Raw genomic sequence first — 17031 nt, 5'->3', positions numbered from 1 at the left:
TTATAACTCCTTTACAAAGCTAATACCCCAAGACAGCAGGATTTACAACAAAAGACTATTTGAGAGATTTCCTATTTTGAATTAAAATAATGATTCCTTCCTTCACATCGAAACGTCTTTCAAAATTGTGAAGATGGAAGATCAGATGGCATTTCAGTGTCTCTCTTTTAAATTATTATTATTTTTTTTGGTAGCAATAGTCCATCTTTTAAAGAACTTTTCTGTGGGGATTTTCTCCAGGTCCTTTTAAAGTTTGATGTCACTAATTGAAACTAATTTCAAACCTAACTAGATATCATACAATTTTAAGGCTCTGCCTGAGAGAAAATGCTGTTGTCCCTTCACAGCCTCCTGCCTCTGTCCGTGGCTAAGTTGCTCTCATTTCCTCATCAGGGCTCAGAACAGTCTTTGCCTTAAAACTGAGATCATAATACCACTGCTTTCTCTGTGGAATTCCACTGATAACGTTAATATTATGTGGTCAAGGATAAGTGAGAAGTTGAGATTTAGTACCAAGAAGGCACTGGTAAAAATGTGATATTTTCCATACTTTCTTGAATAGATTTGTAAGCCTTATGGACAATCCTATTGATAATACCCAGCGCCAAGATGGTGAAAACATGATGGAAAGTGAACAGGATCGCCAACATTTTGATAAAGAATTTATGAAAGCCTATATTGAAGATCTAAAAGAAAGAGGTGGGTTACTCTTATTTAAAATTAGTCAAAATGAATGTATAGAAGTCCACTCACACAAGTAACATGTTTATTGGTATGTGAAATTGACAAGAAGTTAATTGGCTAGATGGCAGGTTATTTAACTTTATACATTATTCTTCCCTTTACCACAAAATATCATGACACATTTCCTTAAAATATCAAACTTTCCAAGTGCACTTGAATGTTTGATGTCATCGACTAATTGACAGAGGCTGGGAAACCTACCCTTAAAATGTGAGGGTGAGTTTCTAAAATAATCTTGACAAGAAATATTCTAAGTTAATGGGAAAATGACTCAATTTTACAAGCCCATTAAACTCAACATATATATATATAGTGTCATACATATATATAATATATATTGTCATATATATGTATATTATTGAGATTGTTCACATTACCATACAGCTGTCCAAAGATCCAAAGTGTACAATCAATTGCCCATGATACCATCATACAGCTGTGCATCCATCACCACAATTACTTTTTTTTCAATTTTTAGAACATTTTCATTACTCCAGAAAAGAAATAAAGTCAAAAAAAAGGAAACTCGAATCCTCCCATACCCCTAACCACCCCCCCTCCTTTATTGATTCATAGTTTTGGTATAGTACATTTGTTACTGTTGATGAAAGAATGTTCTGTAGTACATAGTTTGCAATAGGTATGTATTTTTTCCTATATGCCTCTCTATTATTAACTTCTAGTTATAGTGTCATACGTTTGTTCTAGTTTGTGAGAGAGATTTCTAGTATTTGTACAGTTAATCACGAACATTGTCCACCACAAGATTCACTGTTTTATACATTCCCATCTTTTAACCTCCAGCTTTCCTTCTGGTGACATACGTGATTCTGAGCTTACCCTTTCCACCACCTTCACACACCATTCAGCACTGTTAGTTATTCTCACAAAGTGCTACCATCACCTCTGTCCATTTCCAAACGTTTACGTTCACCCTAGTTGAATATTCTGCCCATAATAAGCAACCGCTCCCCATTCTTTAGCCTCATTCTATATTCTGGTAACTTATATTTCATGTCTATGAATTAAACTCAACTTTTGAAAATATTTTCTCTTATATAAACCAAGGTACACCTGAATAAAAAGAAATCACAAAAGGAAAACCACAAGATGGCAGATTGGTAAATAGAGCCATTTAGTTTTGGTTTCCTTAGGATGGTCATAATAGACAGGAGCACAGGGGGTCAAAGTACTTCAGGAAAGGTGGGGGAAGGGTCTTTTTCCTTGCTTCCAAAGGAGATGAGCAATCCTGATGGTGTTCCGGAAGCTTAGAGCCCTTTCCTGTCAAAAGCACATACACAGGAAGAAGGCATAAATAGGTCTTTGTTCTTCCAACCGTCCTTTCCTCTCTGTGTGTGGATGCCTGGAAGTTATTGCTTAATATTTCAGTTCCTTAAAAAAATTTGTTTTGGTAGTCTAGGTGCAGCTGACAGAAAGGGAAGTGCCATGCCTGTGGGTGCAGGGAGGGGGCAGTGTTGGCCCCCGTGCCTCTCAGGATGAGCTTCTGTGGCAGGTTCTCTCAGCCGGCCTCAGAAAATGTGCATGTGAACACACTTCTCCCTTGTTAGCAACCGTCTGAAGATGTTTCCTTAACATTCAGATATTCAGAGGCTTCAGTGACATTAAATTTGGGAAATTTAAAAAAATTCAATTAAGTTAAGAAAATTTATGTGAAACATGAAATTGAAATAACAACTGTTTATTTGTCAAGCTGTATCTATGAGTTTTATAATTTTCCTCTTGCAAAAAGTTTTGTGGTTGTATTTTATTTATTTATTCATAATTATACTTCAGAACTATTATGTAAAAATGCAACAAAGAATTAGAAACTAGACATTAAGTTCTGGATCTTTGCAGCCAGCAATAAAATCATTTGCTTTTAAAAATTAACTTTAGTGATGATAGATTTTGAATTTATTCACTTATTTCCAGATAATTGCACTAATTCTATCCTTCATATATTTCTATTAGATTGAAGCAAATGATATTAATATTTGGCTGGCTTTGACCTATAAAAGTGGCAGTTTTTTTTTTATAGCTCAACCTGTATAGGGTAGGGCATGAACTTTCAATTTTTTAAAAATTTGGTTTTTTTCTTTTCATCATGGTGTCTTCCCTTTTTTCTCTCCTTCCCCACCAGACCAATGTCAGAGTCCATACCCTTCAGGAAAATAAGTAGATTTAGTCAGTCCACATGGGTCTACAACCTTGTGTGATTCAAGAATGATGAAGAAGCAAAGCCCCTTGGTGGTCCTCAAACTCTAGTGAGCATCAGAATCACCTGCAGGCCCCACCTTAGAGTCTGACTCAGCAGGTCTAGGGTAGGTCCTGAGAACTGGCATTTCTAACAGGTTCTCAGCTGATGATGACGAGGGTCTGAGAACCACACTTTGAGAACCATTGGTCTAGACCATCTTTTGACAAAATTTGGCTTTGATGGGAGAGAGAGTGAGCAGTAACCAGCAGAAGGAGAAAAGCTGAGAGAAGTTTTACTTAGTAAGATCGTGCTTGGTTTAGGAACTGCCCAAACTCTCTGATGAACCGTACCCTTTTCCACCCAGTATCTAGAGCACCAGGTCCTTGCTCATCTTCTTTTTTGTCAACTTATGTTACTGTAGGGTCATGCAGTTTCCAAGATCCCAATGTAGCTGTGTGAGTTGTGTTTCAGGTTAATTGGAAAGCTTACAAGAGAACAAGAGTTAATGATTCTTTCCTAGATCTAAACATTTCTAAAGCTTGACTACACATTTACGGTGGCTGACTTAATGGGTGATAAAGGCATTACCTCTACACTTAAAACATGAAGTGGCATGTTTTATTTACACACAATAATTTGTGTATTGACATAGGCTATGGCATGTATGTACATTTCATAATAAAATGATTGTGTATATTTTTCCCCTCTGTACAGAATCTGTTCCCAGCTATACCACGAAAGTATCTTTTAGCCTTCAACTTTAATATCATCCAACAGAGGACTGCAAAATCTATCCTGTGGAGCCATTATGGGTCATGTTACATACAAGAATGATGGCTTGTGCCTAGAAATCACTGTCATAGTTGTTAGGAAAAATGATTTTCAAATTTCAAATATATAAATACCTCCCTCCATAGACTGGAGGGCTGATAAATGGGTTTATATATTGATATTTTTAGGTTCATTTGAACACGTGTTTCCAAATACTGCACATTTAATATTTTAGAAAATATATTATTTTTTAAAATGATAATTTAGAGACCAAATTTTGAAGTTGATTGTGCTGTTTTCAGAAATAAAAGGATAAAGGGGGATATAAAAAGAGCATTTATATTAGACTAGTCAATGAGAGTTTTATTTTGTTAATTTTAAAGTGTTTAATGCATTATTTTACTAAGAATAATTTTCCTTGAGTTTATACAAACTGCTATTTCTGTAGTTTTTAAGTTATATTTTGGCAAGCGTAGGCTCCCCTGAAGCCCTCAGGAGAGACTTTAGGAATAAACCAGGCCTTGAAGGTGGTAAGAAGACTGGAAGTTCCGCCCGTGCATTGGACACAGGACTCTTGGCTGGTGTGTTGTTAGCCCTGGTGGAGAAAGCGTGGGCCTGGCTGGTCACGGGAAGCCTTAAATGGCCCGTGTGGGGGGTCGTCCCATGCTGAGAGGTGCCTCAGGGGTCCTGGGACCCTCCCCAGAGCAAAGAGCAGCGATGATGCCCTCAGGGCTCCTCCAGATTGCCCCTTTCCCGAGGTGGCCATGTAGAGCGACCGGGGATGCCTCGTCCCCACTGATGGTGAGTCCTCCACCAGGCTTCCTCATGGGTGCCACAGGAGAACTGTGCACATGGCAGAGGTGATGTGCTCCAGAGGAAGCCCACAGGCGTGTGTTTTACATGGGCAAAGGCGGATTCCTTCCAGGCCTTTGGACTCTTCCATCACAGCGTAGGATCCTGATGAATTATACAAATATCCCTATTTTCATACCATTGTCTTAGGCTAAAATAAATAGGATTGTGACTGATTGCCTGGAAGAGAATCTTAAGCAAGTAGCATTTTGTGAGTAAGACCGAAACTTGCATACAGTCACATGTATTTGTATTTGATTGGACTTCTGTGTGGTCTACCCCAGGGCTGTCCAATAGAACTTTCTGCAGTGATGGAAATGTTCTCCATCTGTGCTGTCAAATACATGGGTTCTTGAGCACTTGAATGGTGGCTAGCTTTACTGAAGAAGTAAAATTTTAGTTTTATTTAATTTAAATGTAAATAACCACATGTGGCTGCCATATTGGACAGTGTTGGACTTTTGAACAGTCAGCACCCTGCTTGCTGCACAATACTGTTGGTCAGAAAGAGAGACACGTATTCCCACCTCCAGGGAAGGGGTCTCCCTGCATGGAGGGTACCAAGGGCATAGCGATACCTGCCACCTGTAACGGCAGTCCTAGGGTCCCAACACACTCATGGTATGCAGATGTTGGGGTCGCTGGCAAAGGCAAGACTCACACAGGCACCGGATGGAAAAGCATTTTACTCACACAGAAAAGAGAGCAAGGCCAGCTCCACCAGTGGACACTGGTCCCCCTTGGCTCACACACACAGGTGCAATAAAACGGACATGGTTTAGCCAGACTGTCCAGTGTCTCCAGTGAATGTTACATAGGCTTGGGACGATAGGGGATGGAATGTGCCGACACATCTTTATCTTCAGAGTGTGTGTGTTTGATCTGTAGGCGCTCATGTGAAGGGAGTTGGCTCACATTCTTCATCCCTTCCAGGACCCAGGCTAACACCAGGCTTATTTGTGGGTCACAGGGAAAGGAGCGGGCTGGGTTTCCGCCGCACAGGCAGCACAAGTGTAGCCAGTTGCGTTTTTTTAGAGGTTAAGCTGGAGTGGACATGAAGGGTGACTTTTATTTGTTCTTGTCTGAAAAACCAGTCTGTCCTCAGAGGCATGCACTTATAAAAGGTTACTATGAACATCCCAGCATTTTGTCTTGGGAGGGGGGTGCTTAGTCATAATTCCAAAGCTGTTATCCTAGCAGATGTAAAACAGGCAGAGCACTCTATAAACCATTGGTTTATAGCAATCGGTGGAAGATTGCTTCAACTTAAAAACGAACTTGAGAAGTAGGTTAAGGGTTGAAAAGGGTAGGAAAATACAAAATCACTTTAATTGAATCTTAGCCAATTGTGTTTTTTTAGCAACTTAAAAGATGTAATTATAGTTATTGATTGTACTATTTAAATGATTTTAGAATTTTATTTCATGCCAAAGTATATAGTATTTATAGGCAAATGGAAAAATATATCTAAAAATGGGGGAAATGTGGGTTTTCACATAAATCAACTATGCATAATTTATTTAAGTTTTATTTCATTATAATTAGTCTTTTGTGCAAAAACCCTGTCTTGGTGTTGTTACATACAAATAACTGAAAAAGTATTGCATTAATATATAATTAATTTCATGTTACATAATACCCCCAAATATATATTTAAAATATGATGTTTTTAGTGACACTATTTTTAATGTATTCATATAGATGTAAAAATGAATAAAGGTTCTAAAGGAGAATGTGCTTCTTAGTGGAAATATCATATAGATTTGAAAACTGTAATTACAAGTTTTATGTGATATATATGAATTGACACATAATCTGGAAGAGTAATTTACATAATAGGATATATGTATGAACATTAAAGCAATATGAGTGAAAGAATGCAACATAATTCTTAGAAGAAAAATAATGCTCTGGTCCCAAAAGCTTATTACTGTACCCATTTTTCATATCTTGGAGAAAAAGGAACAAGAACACATAGGTGAAATCATAGAATAATGCCTTTTTTTTAATTAATAGAAAATTAACACCAGATTTCTTAAGTCCAGTTTTAATTTTTTTTTAACCAGAATCCACTTTAATTTTTGGTGAGTTTGTCTACTCCCCTTAGCCCCCTGTTCCCTTTTTGCAAATCACAGAAGCTAATGTCATAAAGGAATAATAAGTAAACTCCTTACTCCCATATTTGTCTCAGCTTGAAATGTGGTGGATCTAACTCCTTTCTGCAGAAAAAGACAGAGACATCCTTATAATTCTAATGTCGGGAGGTAGGAGGAGATGGACACTTCTTGGTTTTCTGTACAAAAAAAGCCAACATTTTCCTTAACCCTTGGTCTGGTTTGAGATGCCCTCCTTCAGAGGACTTGGCAGGTTCTTCAGCTGTTTGATGACTTACTTAAAACAGACATCACATAATACTCAGTTTTTTAATTTTAAAAGGAAAAGGCTGGGAACAGGGATGTCCAAGGTCTTTCTTATCTTTTAGTTGCAATTTTATAACTAAAGGAATAAAAGTTGTGGACCATACATGGAAGGCACATGGCTGGCCTCTGCTGGTCCTTCACTCCAGGGTCTCATTGCTTTCGGCTTCTGGTTCCTGTACCCCCCTCTCTGAGCTTCTGTAGGTCCTCTCGTAGCATCTCTGGGGTGTTTCTCTCCAAGCTCTCTGGGTGTTTCTCAATCCAAGCTCTCTGGGCTTTTTCTGTCTTTTATTCTCATAAAGGACTCCAGTAAAGGATTAAGACACATCTTGAATTGGGTGGGTCACATCTCAAAAATTTCCCACCCCTAGTAAGTCAGCCCCCAAGGGAGTGGATTAAAAGAATGTGGCCTTTTCTTGGGCACATGGCAGCTTTAAACCAGAACATAAGCCCTGGGCTAAGTCCTGCCAGACTCCTTTTTGGAGCTTGGGAGAAGGTAGGAGGATGGCCTAGCTTAGCTTGCACTGTGATCTGGAGGGCTTCTTGCCCGTTCAGATTTGCTGGGTGAGAAATGACCGATACAGGGAAGATTCTGTATTCTTTTAGTCTCATATACATTCTTGGGTTGGAATGAACATGTCCCTTTTCCTCCCAGTTATCTTGGATTCCAAATGGGGTTTCATGTAGTTTCCTTAAATTCTACTGCTGCTTTACTTCTGTGGAAGACATAGACAAAAGCACAAGAGGGACATTGTAAAAGTTAAAGGTGGAGATTTCAAAAGCTTATTTATTCATTTTAATTTAATTAATTCTACCCACTTGCCAAGTCATGGCTTTCCTGAAAATTTGTTTTGTGGATGGAGAGTCCTTTATGACATTTATGAATTAGCTCTTCTCTGGGTGAATATGCAATAGAAACAAACAAACAAAAAAACTAACAAACAAAAACATGAGAGGCGAAGGCATCACCTATGCCCAACTTTCCAAGGGCCTTGACAAGTGGTATCTCTGCAACGGGCTTGATGTTTTGGGGGAGGCAATGTGATTAAAGCTCACCATAGAGCTTATTTTTTTTCCAAAGATGTTATTTTAATATTGCCAAAGGAGAAGTATTTCTTTTTGTAAATTCTTCAATATTTGTGCAGGGCAAATACCTCTCATCAAGCTGCTTTCTGCAATATACACAATGCTAAGAATGATTGTCCTGTAAAGGATAATATTAACCTCATGGTGTGAGCTGGAAGAGATTTCTGAGTCTTTAGGCTATCTCTTCCTGGGATTCCCTTAGTTACCAGTTTAGTGCAGGAAATGTTTGTATCCCTTACTGAAGCACATTTTGTATTGGCTCAGAATGAATTATTTTCACTTGAAGACTTCATCCTCTATTTGACTGGGTCACAATTTGGTATTTACAGTTTTACTGAGGGTAATTACACTTTTTTTTCATTTTATGAGGCCTTTAGTTTTGGTATATAGGTGACTTTTAATGTTGTTACCTGTTTTTCTGTTTCTTTATATGTCTCTCCACTTGGGAATTCCTCTGATGTCTAAAACAAGCATAGTACAGATGAGTTTCTTTTTCTCCTATTTTCCATAACTACCTTAACAATATTTTCTTCGTCTTCCAAATATGCAATTCTATATAATTGTCTTTTTAAAATATTATCTTTAAAAAAAAACCCCACAGATCTTACACATTTCTCCATTCTTTAAAATACTTGATTCTAGTTTGTCTTTTGTTTTTCTAATCAAAATTCTGGTGTAATCCTGATTCATAGAGATGACACTTTTCCTGATTTCTCATCTCTCAGCTTATCCCAACTTTAATCTGTCCTACTTGTCAGTAGGAAGATTAGTTGTCAAAATAAGTTTTGATCATGTAATAGCCTTAACATTTTAAAGAGTTTTTAAAATTCTTTCTTGAAATTAAAGTTTGACTGTAGTCTTCAGTGAGCTCACAAATTGCTTTCCGTCTACTTTCCTCATTGCCCTAGTTATCTGAATTTCTGCCATTTTCTAGTTTGTTTTTTCTCTATTTATATGCCCCAAGTCATTCCATCCATCCCTGCTCTGTCCTTGATTATGAGAGTCTTTTTCTAGGCAAAATAATATCTGCAAATATTTAGCATCTGCTTGCATTGGCCATCTCTCTATTGGGTGCCCATGTACACACACACACTCACCTGCACACACATACACATACATACTCCATTCTCTTCTGAAAGCTGGTTAGCAATTGGACTCAGGAAAACAAGAGTGCAAGGTCAGTTTCTTCCTAATGCCCTGTAGATTGGGAAAATCACTTTGAGTGAGCCTTACTTTCTCGACCTGTTAAAAAAAAAAAAAAAAGAGTTGGAGATGACAATTTCTAAAGCTGATATTTTATGATTGGCCTTCCACTAAGAACCCTTTTTTTAGGTTAATGACCCAGTCCCTCTTCCCCACTTCAGTGGTTGCTCAGCCCCTAGCTGTTTATGAGCTGCTGGGGCGTGCTTGTTTCTCTTACTAATAGGCATGTGTTTGCACCTGTCTTGTCTCACCATTAAATCCTAAATTCCTGGAGTTTGCCCAATGCAAATGGCACACAGTAAGTGTCTAAAAATGAATTGCAAGTCTGTGAAGAGCTTACCCACACATTTCTGCTATATTCTCAAAGGTTATATCTGTGCTGAGATAAATAAAGATTATTTCTGATACTGCCTTGAAAGTATGAACTTGCGTCTTTTGAAAAAATAGCATTTTCTTACTTTTGTGAATCACATGTCAAGACTGGCATACAAACATTCCATGTGAACCAAAGTTCCCTGCAACCTTGTCTTGAGTTCCAGTTCTCAGGGAAGCTAAATGATAATACTTCAGGTCTAATTTTGCTTTGTCTTCACATCTGCCATATTTTACTTTAAAAATAGTCTCATTATAGAACAGATGATAATACAATCATTAAATAACACTGTACTTAAGGTGACACGGCAATTTAGGAAATTAGAGTCTTGTGTAACTGCAGGAGCCAAATTCCCTGGGGCTGAGATGAACACCCGGCACCTTGCTTGGTGATGCTTAGTGATTTAGTCTGATAAATTAAAGCAACATTCCTTCACAGGGGATTACACTAATCTTCCAAAGTTCCCGCTTCTATCTCTGAAGTTTCTAGCAAGTAGGGTAATTCTTATTTGTTCAAGTGCATATTGCCTTTTGAGACGGAGAACTCTCCATCTGAAAAACAGCTTCTGGGGCACTACTGTACCCTAGTAAAGACAGAGCATCTGAGCATAGAACACCTAATGCACCTGATTACAGGAGTTGCACACCACTGGCTGAGTGTTTTTGGATTCAACTACTCAGGAAGTCAGGTGGCTAGAGAGCAACAATTCATTGTTCTGTGGAAGCAGTGCATACAGGATTAGCCTTAAGCAGATCCAGAAGGCACAAGCAAATTTTTTGAGCAGGTAGCCAAGATTCCTTTGTCTTCTCCTCTACAAATGCCTTACTTTAGTACACACCTATGGCAGAGTGGAGTTTACTTAGCACCATCAGAGAAAGAAAGAATTTGCATGTGACTCACAGATGGGTGGTCATGAAATGCTGGTACAAGACAGGAATGGACTCCTTAACCACTGGAAACCATTAATCTTTTCTCTATTTCTCTAATTTTGTCATTCAACAATGTTTTATAAATGAAATCATACTGTATGTATGGGATTAGCTTTTTTTTTTTTTTACCAGCATAATCTACTTGGGCTTCATAGGTTGTTGCCTATATCGATAGTTTATAAGTTCTGGTATGTGCTACAACATGTATGAACCTTGACAAGATCATGTTGAGTGAAATAAGCCACACAAAAGATTGCATGATCTCACTAATATGAAGTAATTAGAATAAGCATATTCCAGTTGTATCAGGAGAGTTGAATTATGTTAGGTGAAATTATGACTGTTACTTTTCTATTTAGAGGTTAAGGATGGTTTAAGGAGATTTTTATGGGTGCCAAGCTGACATGGTTAAGTTCATGTGTCAACTTGGCTAGGTTTTGCTCTCCAGTTGTTTGGTCAAGCAAGCACTGTTATGTACCCTCGAAAATGCCACGCTCTTTTAATCCATTCTTGTGGGTGCAGACCTATTGTGGGTGGGACCTTTTGATTAGGTTGTTCCAATTGGGATGTGATCCACCCAATTCAAGGTGGGTCTTAATCCTTTACTGGAGACTGCCGTGAGAGGATAAAAGGCAGAAACAGAGAGAGAGGGCAGAGAGATGAGAAATGCCCAGAGAAGCAAGAAGGACCCACAGAAGCCCAGGGACACTTTAAGGGAGAAAGCCATTGAAACCAGAACCCAGGAGAGAAGGACCAGCAGACATTGCCATGTGCCTCCCCATGTGACAGAGGAACCCCGGATGCCAGTAGCCTTTCCTCAGAGAAGGTATCTTCCTCTTGATGCCTTAATTTGGACATTTTCATGGCCTTAGAACTGTAAATTTGTAACCTAATACAACCCATTGAAAAAGCCAACCCATTTCTGGTATATTGCATTCCAGCAGCTTTAGCAAACCAAAACAGAATTAATCAAAACTTTCATTGGTGTTCTCAACTGGTGACCTACTCTATGGAATTTGTACTTGCCAATTCCTATGGTCATGTGAGCCAATTCCTATAATAAATCTCATAATATTTACATATATTTAGCCTGTTAGTTTTTCAGTTTTTTTCTCTGGAGAATCCTAATACAGAGACTTTTTCTCTTTTCTAATATACACATTTAGTGATATAAATTTTTCACAAATTTTGGTAGTTTACATTTTCATTTTCATTCAATTTGATGTATTTTTTAAAATTTCATTTGGAAGTAAGCTGTTCTCAGCCACATATAACATGAATTGGAAGTGATATCAAGCCTGTGGTGGGAGGGAAACCCTTGCAACCAAAGGCGGGGGAGGTGGCTGAGTATAAAAGATCACCTTTCAGGGAAAGATTCCTTGGGGGAGTTCCTTGGGAAATAATGGAAAAATTGTCTTTAAGGAATAGTGATATCCTACATTAAAACTGAACCATTTTTTAAATCCTATGTTGTTATTAACATATTTTATTATCTCCACAAGTTCAAGAAAAGAAGAAAACACCATGTAGTAAACAGGTTTAGATTTATCCAAGCCAGTTAGGCCATCACCAATAACCAGGTTTATCAGCAGGTTATTGGCTCCCTTCTGCAAAATCTTGCCATCAAGGAGCATATCACAATACAAGCAGGTCTAAAACTGAATTCTGCCGAAGGAATAAACATTCATTGGCAAGCAACCCCAGTCTTGCCACCTGGACTGTATGCCTTCTGGTTGTTAGGTGGTCCAGGCATGGAAATGTGTTATCAGGCCACAGTATCCTCTGTTTAGTGGGGAATATGGGTCCAGGGTTTTAAACCCATCACTCTCAAAGTGGGATGCTGAGCCCTTCAGATTTCTATGTTTCATCCATGGGTGAGGGAGGAGCAACTGAATAACCACATATATTGCACATCACTAATTTCACTAATAAAAATGATTTCTAATGTCTTTTATGCTAATGAGTAGGCCCTTATAGAAATATTTGGAACTTACCACACTCTCTCTGGAGTGAGGATCTCAATTAGGGGCTAATGAATGCTAGCGAACCTCTGGGATGTGCATTTCTGATTTGTGTCCTTCAAATGCTGACCAACCATCCCCAGGGTATAGAGGACACATTAACACAGATACACACACACACAGACTCACACACTCCAGGATCTATATTGAAGTGTCTAGAAGTAAATCACAATGAATGGTGGGGAGAGAACATCTCCAGGAGAAAGAAGCAGACTGTGTGGGTAGGTGATGGCAGCCACGGGGCCTGAGAAGACAGTGACAGACCACAAGATAAAATTAAGAAGCCTGGAGATTTCCTAGCTGCTCACAAGAAAAAGTCACCTTTTCAAATGTCCCAGATTTACATGCTCAATATGGTAGCCACTGGCCGCATTGGCTATTAAGCCCTTGAAATGTGGCTGGTGTATCTGAGGAACTAAAATCTTAATTTAGTTTAATTTAATTTAAATTTTAAAACTGATTCTCGATTCAACTATTGGACAACTTTAAATATGTTTGGAACAACTTAGATATGTGAATATTTTTTCAACTGTAAATTTTCTGAAATCTAAATACAGATTATTTCTGAAGAAAATATAATGTCTGAATTGTGTTGTGAGTGTAAAATACACAGTGGATTTCAAAGACTTAGTACAAAAAGAAGAATGTAACAAGCTTCACTAATAATTTTTATATTAGTCATATGTTGAAATGATATTTTGCACATTTGGGGTGAAATAAAATGGGTTATGAAAATCAATTTCACCTGGTTTTTGTTTTACTTCTTAAAATGTGGCTTCTGGAAGCCTTGACTCTTGAAGACAATTGTATAGCAATGTCGCTTACAACAGGTGACAGTGTGATTGTGAAAGCCTTATGGATTGTACTCCCTTTATCCAGTGTATAGATGGATGAGTAGAATCACAGGGACAAAAACTAAATGAAAAATAGGGTAGGGCAGTGTTCTGGGTGTTCGTCTTTACTTTTATTTTTTGTTCTTATTTTCACTTTTTCTGGTACAAGGAAAATGTTCAAAAAATAGATTGGGGTGATGAATATACAACTCTATGATGGTGCTGTGAACAGTTGATTTTACACCATGGATGATTGTATGGTATGTGAATATATCTCAATAAAATTGAACAAAAAATAAAAAAAGTGGCTACTGGAAAATTTTAAATTACATGTGTGGCTGGCATTATATATTTCTGTGAGGCTGCACCTCCCTAGTGAAGGTGATCCTTGTAGGAGAGGGAGGTAAATAAAAGTACTAAGAGGGCTTAGCGTTCACCTCTACTTTTGCATTAGAAGACAGCAGCCTTGGCTGTAGGTGAGGCACTTGGCAACTCTACAGAGATTTCCTAATAGCAAAAACTCCAAAACTTTTTCTGGTTCTGGCCATTGCAGAGTAGCTAGGGTTGGACCAATCCTACCACCAAAAATAGCCATAAAAGCTGGGTAAAAGCAAGGAAACAAATGCTAGAAAACATTGAAGAGCTCCCCACATAGATGCCTGGAGGAGCTGGGGTCCTCACGAGAAGGGACACCCACAACGTGAGCCCCACATCTCTCCAGCTTTTACTTGTGGACAATTTCCAAACTGCAGTGCAGGGAATAAAGTAAAACAGAAGGTGATGGCTCTATTTGATGGAGGAGACAGAGGTCAGAATTTGAGGCTATCCAAGCACCTGGAATATGAAGGGCAAAATCCCAGGGAGAATGGAACGGCAGAGAAGAAGCCCCAAATTCTGCATTCAAATTTCTCTCAAGTCTTTGGCTGATTCCTGAGATGTGCACATACAGGGTGACATCCCAAGAAAAAACAGAAACATAAACAGCAGCTAGGAGTCTAAAGGCTGAGCAGAAATTTGGGCCGCCATGCCATGCTGGGAAGTCAGAAATTGGAGTGAAGGCCCGGCAAGGTGAAGGGGCCTTGGTAAACACCCCTGTCTTCTTGTGAGACCACAAAAAGTCCCACCTTAGGATTAACGGCACAGCTGTGACTAAGGACCACCCCAGGACCATGGGCTAGGACCGCTGCATAAGGGCAAAAGTGAAATAGACCAGGTCCTCACAGCTTCTAACACCAAGCCTCAGGAGATTCCTGCCTGACACACATATGGTCCAGCCGTCTGTGCTCATCCCTCCTCTTAACATGGGCAGACCCCTGCCTGCAGGCCCTCTGTGGTCATTGTTCAGAGCTGTCTGTCCATTCCTGTGCCAGTGTCCTCCTGTCACAATGACAGCAGTGGTGATGTCCAGAAGGCAAGATCTCATTTTATGTATGTATATATATATATATATATATATATATATATATATATATATACACATATTTCTTTTTCCCCCTCCAAAACTTGTTTATCAATTCTTGATCATTTGTTCTTCCATATAAATTAAACATTTTGTTTTTCAGTTTCAGAAACAGTGTGTCCTTTGCCATTGGGTGAGCTAGGATCAAACATTACTATAAGAGAGGAGGGAAACAAAGAAGTAAAGTGGGCAAGTGAGTAAAATGGGACGCCCCATATTTCACTTTGAAGCTATTCACAGCCCGAGTGCAGAGAGCCCACTTTTCAGACCAGATGTGACGCCTTCATCCATTCGCTCGTCCCTGGAGTGTTCTCTGAGCACACACTGGCAGGTGAGCCCCTCTGCTCGTTAGGAAGCAGGGAAAAGGTGCGTGGGAAGTGGTTCACTGTGGAAGTCAGTCAGCACTAGAGCTAGATGGAATAGAGCAGGTGCTAAATGGACGAATCACCCACAGACACCAAAGGAATGAAATTCTCACCAGAGAGATGAAAGGAAACATCACAGAGACAATGGCACGTAAGTAAGGGCTTGAAAGCTGGATGCGCTGTTATGAGTAACTAGGAAGGGGCAGAGGGAACTTGTGAGCACATGTCTAGTAGTGGGAAAAAAAAACTGCACCCATGGGATGGTTGGAAGGGTGGTGTCGGGTGACAGGTGGGGGGTGAGAATGGTCAGGATTGGCAGCCCAGAGAGACAACTTCAAGATGGGACATGCCCCAGGGGGAGCCAGCAGGGTGCAGGGAGGGGCTTGACTTGGCTTACCCTGCACCTGTGGGAACAGCTCTTGAGTCAATAGGGAGGGACCGAGTAGTGAGGGGGTGGTGATGGGGTGAGTGAAAAGATGTATTTGCCACAAATTGCATTAATTTTAGCCACATAAACAGAAGGATTCACATTTCTAGCTAAAAAGATGTGAGAATCAGTCTTAAAATTATTCTCATTAATTGGAACAGAATTTTTTTTTTTTTTTTTTTTAAAGAGCTACTAGTTTTCAGAATACTGGTGAAGGTCCATCTGCAGACTTCCACACTTGGTCCTTTATAATGGGGGTCCCCCAACATTTTTAATTGTGCAGCCCTATCAAAAAATGTTGAGCACACACTCTAAATGTAGGCATATTTATTTATTTATACATTATATCACTATACCATTATACTAATATATTAATGCAAAGTGTAAAACATGCCACAAGAAATACTCAATTTTCAAGAAAGAAATAAAACCAAAATTAAATGGAGTGTTTTTTCTTCAGTGCTTGTATCCCCCTGTTTATTTTTTAAAAAGTTTTATTCACACACCATACATTCCCTCTGATGTAAACAATCAAAGGTTCCTGGTATAATCACATAATTATGCATTCACCACCACAATCTATATGAGGATATTTCCATTTCTTCCACAAAGAAAGAGGAAGAGGAGAAAAAAGAAAAAAAAGAAAAAGAAAAAAATGAGGGCTAAAAAATATATATATAAAATACAATACAATACAATAAAAAGGTCAGAAAAAACACCAACACCAAGAATCCCATACCCTTCCTTTATATCCCCCTCTTATAGACATTTAGCTTTGGTATATTGCCTTTGTTACAATTAGTGGAAGCATATTACAATGTTATTTTTAACTGGAGACGCTAGTTTGTGTTGATTGTATTTTTTCCCCCAATACGATCCTGTTTTCAACACCTTGCAAAGTTGACATTCATTTGTTCTCCCTCATGTAAAAACATTCTTATATTTGTACATTTAATCACAATTATTGACCACTCTAGGTTTCACTAAGTTATGCAGTCCCAGAATTTATCTTCTGTCTTTCTTTCTGGTGTCATACATACCCTAACCTTCCTCTTTCAGTTGTACTCACAGTCATCTTTGTTCAGTGTGCTTTCAATATTATGCTACTATCACACAGTATTGTGCTATTCATCTCTGGATCTATGAAATCAATCCTCTTGAGCATTCTATACTCCTTCAGCACCAAATGCCCAATTTCTACCCTCTTTCTATCTCCTGATATGTTCATTTCTACACTCTTCTCCAAACCTCCCTCTTCTGTCTCTTCCTATCTGTCTGTAGCACTCCCTTTACTATTTCTTGTAGAGGAGGTCTCCTGTTCACAAACTCTCTCAGTGTGTTTATCTGCAGATAT

General features: G+C 38.8%; 1 protein-coding gene and 1 long non-coding RNA gene across 2 annotated transcripts in view; one reads left to right on the top strand and one right to left on the bottom strand.

Annotated features, from left to right (window-relative positions):
- The window catches only part of LRRC2 (leucine rich repeat containing 2), a 96250-nt gene extending 89603 nt beyond the window's left edge, over positions 1 to 6647 (top strand). The window contains exons 8-9 of the mRNA XM_037849333.1: positions 563 to 699; positions 3656 to 6647. Of these exons, the coding sequence (XP_037705261.1) occupies positions 563 to 699; positions 3656 to 3705 (187 nt within the window). The 3' untranslated portion in view covers positions 3706 to 6647. The remainder of the gene's footprint in view (positions 1 to 562; positions 700 to 3655) is intronic.
- LOC119544176 lies at positions 6544 to 9302 on the bottom strand. Its single transcript, XR_005218782.1, has 3 exons — positions 9165 to 9302; positions 8478 to 8528; positions 6544 to 7697 (listed from the first exon to the last, which is right to left on the bottom strand). It is a non-coding gene; the product is annotated as an uncharacterized LOC119544176 (long non-coding RNA).
- Between the last annotated feature and the right edge of the window lie 7729 nt (positions 9303 to 17031).

This window comes from Choloepus didactylus, chromosome 1 (assembly GCF_015220235.1).
Source record: "Choloepus didactylus isolate mChoDid1 chromosome 1, mChoDid1.pri, whole genome shotgun sequence".
Taxonomy (NCBI): Eukaryota; Metazoa; Chordata; class Mammalia; order Pilosa; family Megalonychidae; genus Choloepus; species Choloepus didactylus.
Note: the sequence above shows the minus strand (reverse complement) of the source record. Positions and strands in the feature narration are given on the sequence as shown.